At 45.5% G+C, this 9,124-nt stretch overlaps 1 protein-coding gene across 1 annotated transcript; it reads right to left on the bottom strand.

The window, feature by feature from the left end:
* Window positions 1-318: 318 nt before the first annotated feature.
* On the bottom strand, window positions 319-4,139 carry LOC120051144 (E3 ubiquitin/ISG15 ligase TRIM25-like). Its single transcript, XM_038997849.1, has 4 exons — window positions 3,476-4,139; window positions 3,013-3,108; window positions 614-870; window positions 319-433 (listed from the first exon to the last, which is right to left on the bottom strand). Exons 1-3 carry the CDS (start codon window positions 4,064-4,066, stop codon window positions 619-621), a joined length of 939 nt encoding a protein of 312 aa, XP_038853777.1. The 5' UTR covers window positions 4,067-4,139; the 3' UTR covers window positions 319-433; window positions 614-618.
* Between the last annotated feature and the right edge of the window lie 4,985 nt (window positions 4,140-9,124).

Raw genomic sequence — 9,124 nt, 5'->3', positions numbered from 1 at the left:
TACCCTGTCTTTGATTACAGCAGAGCAGAGATCAATGTGAGCAGTATCTACTATTGAAATATCACAAGGTTTGTAGTAGTGTCAGAAAAATGAGACTGTTAGTTACTTGATGAAGAAACTCACATTGTAAGAAGTGTTCTCTGTTCTTGGGCTCTGGAGGCAAGACATCATTCACTGAATTCACTACAAAGATAAAAAATATTATCAACATACCGTGTTGTACATGGTCTGAAGTAGGTGTTCTTATGTATTGTGTCAGTATTACTTTCAACCCACCTATGGTGGAGATCTTGATCCATTCTCCTTTAATGAAGTCTTCTAGTTTCTCTCTGACATCAGAAACAGCCTTATTCACATCTCCAAGGAACTGAGGATGTTTATCAATGCTGGGTGAGTCTGAAGAGACACTGGGACTGGAGAGAGACAGATAACTCTGGAGAGGAAGAGAGAGCGAGAGAGAGAGAGAGAGAGAGAGAGAGAATAATTGAGAAAATGTTTTTGTCATCTAATATTTTTTTAAATAACAGATGTCATCAAACATGACTACAGATATACAGAATGAAATATAATAGACTAAATGTATAGGGTCACAACAAGCTTATTTCTGTATCACCTTTATCAAGGAAGTTTAGTTTCCTGGAGGAAATGGATGTGATCCTCTGTGTGTGAGAGCTGCTCCATCTCAGCATTTCTTCTCCTCAGCTCAGCTATCTCCTGCTCCAGTTGCTCCAGGAGTCCATCAGCTTGACTCACTTGAGCCTTCTCCTGGTCTCTGATCAACTCCTTCACCTCAGAGCACCTTCTCTCAATGGAGTGGATCAGCTCAGTAAAGATCCTATCACTGTCCTCCACTGCTGCCTGTGCAGAGTGCTGTTCAGACACAAAGAGAGAAGAGAAGGCTCCATGTTAAGTCGAATATTTTTTCCCCAGGCCATTGTATTACCGGGGAGTAAGGTTCTACATAGAACCCTTTTCATCTGAATAAGCTTTCTCACTGATGGTATCAGTCTAGCCACCCCAACGAAACCCAGAAACAATACAAGTAGAATTAAACAACAATCAAAATCATAGATACAACCAACCGTAAGTGAACTAATGCAAAGAACAGAGATTCACAATTACCCACAACCCTCCAGCAAAATGTAAAACCTAGAAGTTAAAGGGTTCTAGGTAGAAACCTTCATAGAGGCCCACATAAAAAAATACTATTCACTGATTGTACAAAACATTAAGAACACCTTAATATTGAGTTGCACTTGACCCCCCCCCCCCCCCCCCCTTGCCCTCAGAACAGCCTTGAAACATGGACACTACAAGCTGTCGAAAGACTTCCACAGGGATGTGGCCCATGTTGTCTCCAATGCTTCCCACAGTTGGCTGGATATCCTTTGGGTGGTGGAGAATTCTTGATATACACAGGAAACTGTTGAGCATGAACCACCAAGCAGCGTTGCAAGTTCGTGACACAAACCAGTGCACCTACTACCATACCCCGTTCAAAGGCACTTCAATCTTTTGTCTTTCCCATTCACCTTCTGAATGAGACACACACACACAATCCATGTCTCAATTGTTTAAAGGTTTAAAAATCCTTCTTTAACCTGTCTCCTCCCTTTCATCTACACAGACTGAAGTGGATTTCAAAAGTGACATCAATGAGGGATCATAGCTTTCACCTGGATTCACCTGGTCAGTCTATATCATGGAAAGAGCAGGCGTCCTTAATGTTTTGTACACTCGGTGTATATTACCTCAAGTACCTCGTACCCCTGCACATTGACTGGGTACCGGTATTCCTTGTATATAGCCTCGTTATTGTTATTTTATTGTGTTACTATTTCCTTTTTTTTAATAGCACATTTTTCTTACTTTTTAAGTCTGTATTGTTGGGAGTGTTCGTAGGTAAGAATGTCAATATGAAGTCTGCACCTGTTGTATTTGGCGAATGTGACAAATACAATTTTATTTTTACTTACTACAGTGTTTTTGGGGGGTAGATAATACTGAAGTATTCACAATAGTATTTCAGTATATTACAACATTTTATAGTAAGTACTACACATGATCGACAGATACTAGTGTTTAGTATAGTATTCTACAGTATACTACAGTTTCTATATAATTAAATAGTAAGTACTGTAGTATTCTATAGTAAACCGTAGTATTTTTCATGTGGGGGTGCTGGGTAGAACCCTTTCCAGAGGGTTCTACCTAGAATCATAAAGGGCCTAGAATCAGAAACGGTCCTACTTAAACAGGTTGAAGAACCCTTCATGGTTCCTTTTTATAAGAGTGTATTTCATCTCTGACTGGGAGCCCAGAGAGCCTGTTCCCCACAGTGATTCTCAGTTTGATTGGAGAGTGTCCTCTCTCTCTGACTGGCTGACTGGAGGAGGGAAGTGAAATGGTGCCTCTCCAGTCCTCCCCAAAAGTTATCTGATTGGATTTCAGAAATCGGATAGGATTAAATGTTAGAATTGGGTTTTTCAACATTTACAATTTTATTCTGATCTTCTGGATAAGGATTCAAATTTGGTAATCCAATCTAAACTTTAAATCGGGATTAAAAGTAGTTTTTGCATTTTTCTGATGTAAAAAATAGTGATTAGGATGGTTTTAATGCCGATAATCAGGATGATCTTAATCCCACGGGAAACGGTGGATTCAGGGTGGATTTAGAAAGGTAAAAGGCACTGCAACGAATACATGTCAATGTAACTAAGGGGAGGTGGTTTAAAAAACGAAAAACGAAGGTTCATTATGTTAAATTGACCGCAGTATAGTTTCGTGGTCAATTGTGATATGTCTCTCTTTAATCTAGGTACCTTTATTCATGTAGTTTACTCATCTCTGTTTCCCTATGACAGTGTAGAAGTAGTACCATAACCAGTCCAGGAAACTGGCCCAAAAAACAGGTCCGACAAAAGAGAGATCTGATCATGAATTGCAAAAAAACAATTATGATCCAGATAGAATTTTTGGAAAAACTGGGCCTTCGTCAATAAAACTAACCTTGAGAGACTCCACATTCTGTTGGAGCTCCTTCAGCTCCTTCTCTCTCTCCTGGATTCTCTGCTGGAAATTCTGCTGACTCATCCCCAGCTGACTCTATGGAGAAACACTGTTCATTGAGCTATCAAGATTTATTTGTCCAGTAGTGCAATAGTATAGTATTATGATTTAGGGCCCATAGAGAGTAGGATTTAGATTGTAATAGAAGTCCCACTGCAAAATGATATATCTATGTTGTTAGTTGAATTATTATGTTTCTTTACAGTACTCATATCATATAGTTTAAACAGAACTTTGGACTCAAAAGAAAATGGTGGTGTGTGACTACAGCTAATGGTGATACATTTAGACAATGTTTTTCATGTAACTAATTATATATGTTTATCTCATATTCAAACAGCTCTCCTGCTGTATATTAAATTACTTGTTTATCAGAGTCACCAACAAGTTATTCTGGTCTAACCTGTTTCTCGGTCCTCTCCGCTGCAGCTGACACTGTATCATGGCCTTTATGATCATCCACCATACACAGATAACAGATACAATTCTGATCGGTATGACAGTAAATCTTCAGCAGTTCGTCATGACGGGAGCAGATGTTCTCCTGTAGCTGTGTGGAGGCTTTGACCAGCTTGTGCTTCTTTAGTGCAGGGACACTATAGTGAGGCTGGAGGTGAGTCTTGCAGGAAGACACCAGACACACCAGACAGGACATGAGGGCTTTCTGCTTTCTGGTCCCAGTGCAGAAATCACATGCCACATCTCCAGGTCCAGCATAGCACAGATCAGGGGGAGCAGCCTGAAGTCCTGTCTTCAGTTTCTCCACCACCTCAGCCAACATGTTATTTTTTCTCAGAGCAGGCCTTGGAGTGAAGGTCTGTCTGCACTGAGGACAGCTGTAGATCCCCTTCAGATCATCCTGATCCCAGCAGCCCTCAATACAGCTCCTACAGTAACTGTGTCCACAGGGAATAGTGACTGGCTCCTTCAGTAGATCCAGACAGACAGAACAACAGAACTGATCCTGGTCCAGCAGAATTCCTTGCTGAGCCATTTGGACGGTTGTTGTTCACTTTCACACAGACAAACGACACCGAGATTCAGATAAGTTTTGTTTTCCCAGAAGAGAGTTTGTGGGAGGGACTTCCTGGTTCTGCCAGGAGGTGGGGTTAGTTAGCGGGAGGGAGATAGAGGAATGTAGTCTGAAGCAAAAATGAATATCCTGTTGCCTTGGCTGGTTCACAGGTCTAAGCTGCTTTGTGACATATACTTCTGCAGCATGGGTTGGAATCCAGCCCACTGCTATTTCACCACACTTTCCTCCAGAGACATATATTCAGAGAGGTAACAATTATTCTCAGGGGTTGCTCCAGTAACATGCATTGTGATCCTGGACTAAACATGAGGGCTTTCTGGTTGAAGCCTGAAGTCCTGTTTACTACATATTATCCAGATATAAATGTACTGGATATTGAAACATAATGTAAAGTGAAAAATTGATTTACCCCTGTGTCCAGAATTCATTGTATACTATTATGGGTATGAATATTATGGGTATCCAATATACAATGAACCATTAAAAGGTACATTGTGTTCCTAGACCAAATGTGTTATTTTTCTGATGTTTACATTAGAGTTCACTAGATAAACTAAAGGGTACTAATGCAGCATGAGAAATAATGAAATCCATTAATATTTCAATGTCAGTTTTCTGGAGTCTTTATTCAAAATGAGAGGCATATAGAACTGTCTATGAATGTAACATGTTCCCATACCTTCAAAAAGATACCACAGATTGCAAGAAGATTAACTGTTATTTTGAGCCATTTTAAAGGTTAATTCTATGTCCACATGCTAATAACCCTTGATCTGATGAATGTGTCATAGTAACAGGGAGAATTTGATTGAGAGAGAACTTAGTGCAGTGGCCACAGCCTGACCCATCACATTCTATTTAAAATAGTATGTAATGTATGTAAAGTCTTGATAAGTTTATGTTGTTTGTATATTGTTCCCCTCAGACAGAGAGAGGGATTTCTGTGCTGTGTTTGAGTCCAGTGTGAGCTGACAGGAATCTGGGAGAAGAGCAGAGCAGAGACCAATGAGGGAGGTTAGAACAGTAAGTTAAGGCACATACTGTACTGTATCTACCCTGTATTTGATTACAACAGAGAAGAGATCAATGAGAGCAGTATCTACTATTGAAATATCACAAGGTTTGTGAGGAGTGTCAGAAAAAGAGACCGTTAGTTACTTGATGAAGAAACTCACTGTAAGAACTGTTCTCTAGTCTTGGGCTCTGGAGGCAGTAAAACATCCACTGAATTCACTACACACACAGACATCTAACTTCCGGCGCCGACAGAGATGTCCGCCTCGCTTTGCGTTCTTAGGAAACTATGCAGTATTTAGTTTTTTTAATGTATTACCAACAATGACGAGACGGCCTACAGGGAAGAGGTGAGGGCCCTCGGAGTGTGGTGTCAGGAAAATAACCTCACACTTACACTCAACATCAACAAAACAAAGGAGATGATCGTGGACTTCAGGAAACAGCAAAGGGAGCACACCCCTATCCACATTGATGGGACAGTAGTGGAGAAGTTGGAAAGTTTTAAGTTCCTCGGCGTACACATTACGGACAAAATGAAATGGTCCACCCACACAGACAGCGTGGTGAAGAAGGCGCAATAGCGCCTCAAAATTGGGCTTGTCACCAAAAACACTCACAAACTTTTACAGATGCACAATTGAGAGCATCCTGTCGGGCTGTATCACCGCCGGGTACGGCAACTGCTCCGCCCACAATCGTAAGGCTCTCCAGAGGGTAGTGAGGTCTTCACAACGCATCACCGGGGGAAAAGTACCTGCCCTCAAGGACACCTACACCACCCGATGTCACAGGAAGGCCAAAAAGATCATCAAGGACAACAACCACCCGAGCCACTGCCTGTTCACCCCGCTATTATACAGAAGGCGAGGTCAGTACAGGTGCATCAAAGCTGGGACCGAGAGACTGAAAAACAGCTTCTATCTCAAGGCCATCAGACTGTTAAACAGCCATCACTAACATTGAGTGGCTGCTGCCAACATACTGACTCAAATCTCTAGCCACTTTAATAATAAAAAATTGGATGTAATAAATGTATCACTAGTCACTTTAAACAATGGTAATTTATATAATGTTTACATACCCTACATTATTCATCTCATATGTATATACTGTACTCTATACCATCTACTGCATCTTGCCTATGCCGTTCGGCCATCGCTCATCCACGAATTTATATGTACATATTCTTATTCATTCCTTTACACTTGTGTGTAAAAGGTAGTTGTTGTGAAATTGTTAGATTACTTGTTAGATATTACTGCATGGTCGGAACTAGAAGCACAAGTATTTCGCTACACTCGCATTTACATCTGCTAACCATGTGTATGTGACAAATACAATTTGATTTGATTCCCAGAAAGAGAGAATATTATCAGCATGCCATATTGCACTTGTATAAAGTGGTGACTATAGGACCTCTGATTGGCCTAAACTAGGTGTTTTTACACCATGTATTGTCACGTTCCTGACCTATTTCTGTTAGTTTGTTGTATGTGTTAGTTGGTCAGGACTTGAGTTTGGGTGGGCATTCTATGTTTTCTGTTTCTATGTTGGTTTAAGGGTTGCCTGGTATGGCTCTTAATTAGAGGCAGGTGTTTGGCGTTCCTCTAATTGAGAGTCATATTTAGGTAGGTTGTTTCACAGTGTTCGTTGTGGGTGGTTGTCTCCTGTGTCAGTCGCACCATACGGGACTGTTCGGTTCGGTTTGTTTTGTACATCGTCATTTTGTGTAGTCTATTCTTACCTGTTCGTGCGTTCTTCGCGTTTATTTTTACCTGTTCGTGCGTTCTTCGTGTTATTTGTAAGTTCGTATTGTTCAGGTTTGTCTATACATTTCGGTTTTGTTATTTTGTAGTTTATTTCAAGTCTAGGTCGTTTTCTGTCTTCATTGTTTTGTCGTGTCTTTATTAAATTATGTATTCACAACCCGCTGCGCCTTGGTTCAATCACTACTCCTCCTCTTCGGTTGAAGAGGAGGAGGAATACCGTTACAGAACCACCCACCTTATAACCAGAACCAAGCAGCGGTGTAATCGGAGGAAGGGACAGCGCAAGAAGGAGGAATGGACTTGGGAGGATGTATTAGACGGTAAAGGTTGCTACACATGGGAGGAGATCCTGGCTGGAAGGGATCGCCTCCCATGGGAACAGCTGGAGGCACTGAGGAGAGCAGAGGCAACCGGAGAAGGGAACCGGCGTTATGAGGGGACGCATCTAGCACGGAAGCCCGAAAAGCCCGTGAGTACTACCCAAAAATTTCTTGGGGGGGGGGGGCTAAGAGGTAGTGGGCCAAGGGCAGGTAGGAGACCTGCGCCCACTTCCCAGGCTAACCGTGGAGAGCAGGAGTACGGGCAGACACCGTGTTAAGCAGTAGAGCGCACGGTGTCTCCTGTACGTGTGCATAGCCCAGTGCGGGTTATTCCACCTCCCCGCACTGGTAGGGCTAGATGGAGCATTGAGCCAAGCGCCATGAAGCCGGCTCTACATATCTGGCCACCAGTACGTCTCCTTGGGCCGGCTTACATGGCACCAGCCTTATGCATGGTGTCCCCAGTTCGCCTACATAGCCCGGTGCGGGTTATTCCACCTCCCCGCACTGGTCGGGCGACGGGGAGCATTCAGCCAGGTAAGGTTGGGCAGGCTCAGTGCTCAAGGGAGCCAATATGCCTGCAAGGTCCGGTATTTCCGGCGCTACCTCCCCGCCCCAGCCCAGTACCACCAGTGCCTACACCACGCACCAGGCTTCCAGTGCGTTTCCAGAGCCCTGTTCCTCCTCCACGCACTCTCTCTATGGTGCGTGTCTCCAGTCCGGTGCCTCCAGTTCCGGCACCACGCACTAAGCCACCTGTGCGTCTCCAGAGCCCTGTACACACTGTTCCTTCTCCCCGTACTCGTCCTGATGTGCGTGCACTCAGCCCGGTGCCACCAGTGCCGGTACCACGCACCAGGCATATAGTACGTTTTGAGAGTCCAGTGTGCCCTGTCCCTGCTCCCCGCACTAGGCTTGAAGTGCGTGTCTCCAGTCCGGTGCCTCCAGTTCCGGCACCACGCACCAGGCCTACAGTGCGTCTCAGCCGGCCAGAGTCTGCCGTCTGCCCAACGGCGCCTGAACTGTCCGTCTGCCAAGCGCCGCATGAACTGCCCGTCTGTATTGAGCCTACAGAGCCTTCCGCCAGACAGGAGCAGCCAAAGCCTTCCGCCAGACAGGATCAGTCTGAGCCATCCGTCTCCGCAGCGCCATCTGAGCCATCCGTCTCCGCAGCGCCATCTGAGCCATCCGTCTCCGCAGCGCCATCTGAGCCATCCGTCTCCGCAGCGCCATCTGAGCCATCCGTCTACCCAGCGCCATCTGAGCCATCCGTCTACCCAGCGCCATCTGAGCCATCCGTCTACCCAGCGCCATCTGAGCCATCCGTCTGCCCCGAGCCATTAGAGCCGCCCGTCTGTCCTGAGCCGTCAGAGCCGTTCGTCAGTCAGGAGCCGCTAGAGCCATTCGTCAGACAGGATCTGCCAGAGCCGCCAACCAGACAGGATCTGCCAGGGCCGCCAACCAGACAGGATCTGCCAGAGCCGCCAACCAGACAGGATCTGCCAGAGCCGCCAACCAGACAGGATCTGCCAGAGCCGCCAGCGAGCCATGAGCGTCCAGAGCCGTCAGCCAGCCATGAGCGTCCAGAGCCGTCAGCCAGCCATGAGCGTCCAGAGCCGTCAGCCAGCCATGAGCGTCCAGAGCCGTCAGCCAGCCATGAGCGTCCAGAGCCGTCAGCCAGCCATGAGCGTCCAGAGCCGTCAGCCAGCCATGAGCGTCCAGAGCCGTCAGCCAGCCATGAGCGTCCAGAGCCGTCAGCCAGCCATGAGCGTCCAGAGCCGTCAGCCAGCCATGAGCGTCCAGAGCCGTCAGCCAGTCATGAGCTGTCCCTCAGCCCAGAGCGGCTATTTGTCCAGAACTGCCCCTCAGTCCAGAGCTGTCTCTCTGTCCGGAGCTGCCTTTCAGTCCGG

The sequence above is a fragment of the Salvelinus namaycush genome, chromosome 7, assembly GCF_016432855.1.
Source record: "Salvelinus namaycush isolate Seneca chromosome 7, SaNama_1.0, whole genome shotgun sequence".
Taxonomy (NCBI): domain Eukaryota; kingdom Metazoa; phylum Chordata; class Actinopteri; order Salmoniformes; family Salmonidae; genus Salvelinus; species Salvelinus namaycush.
The sequence above is the reverse complement of the archived record's forward strand: the minus strand, read 5'-3'. Positions and strand labels throughout refer to the sequence as shown.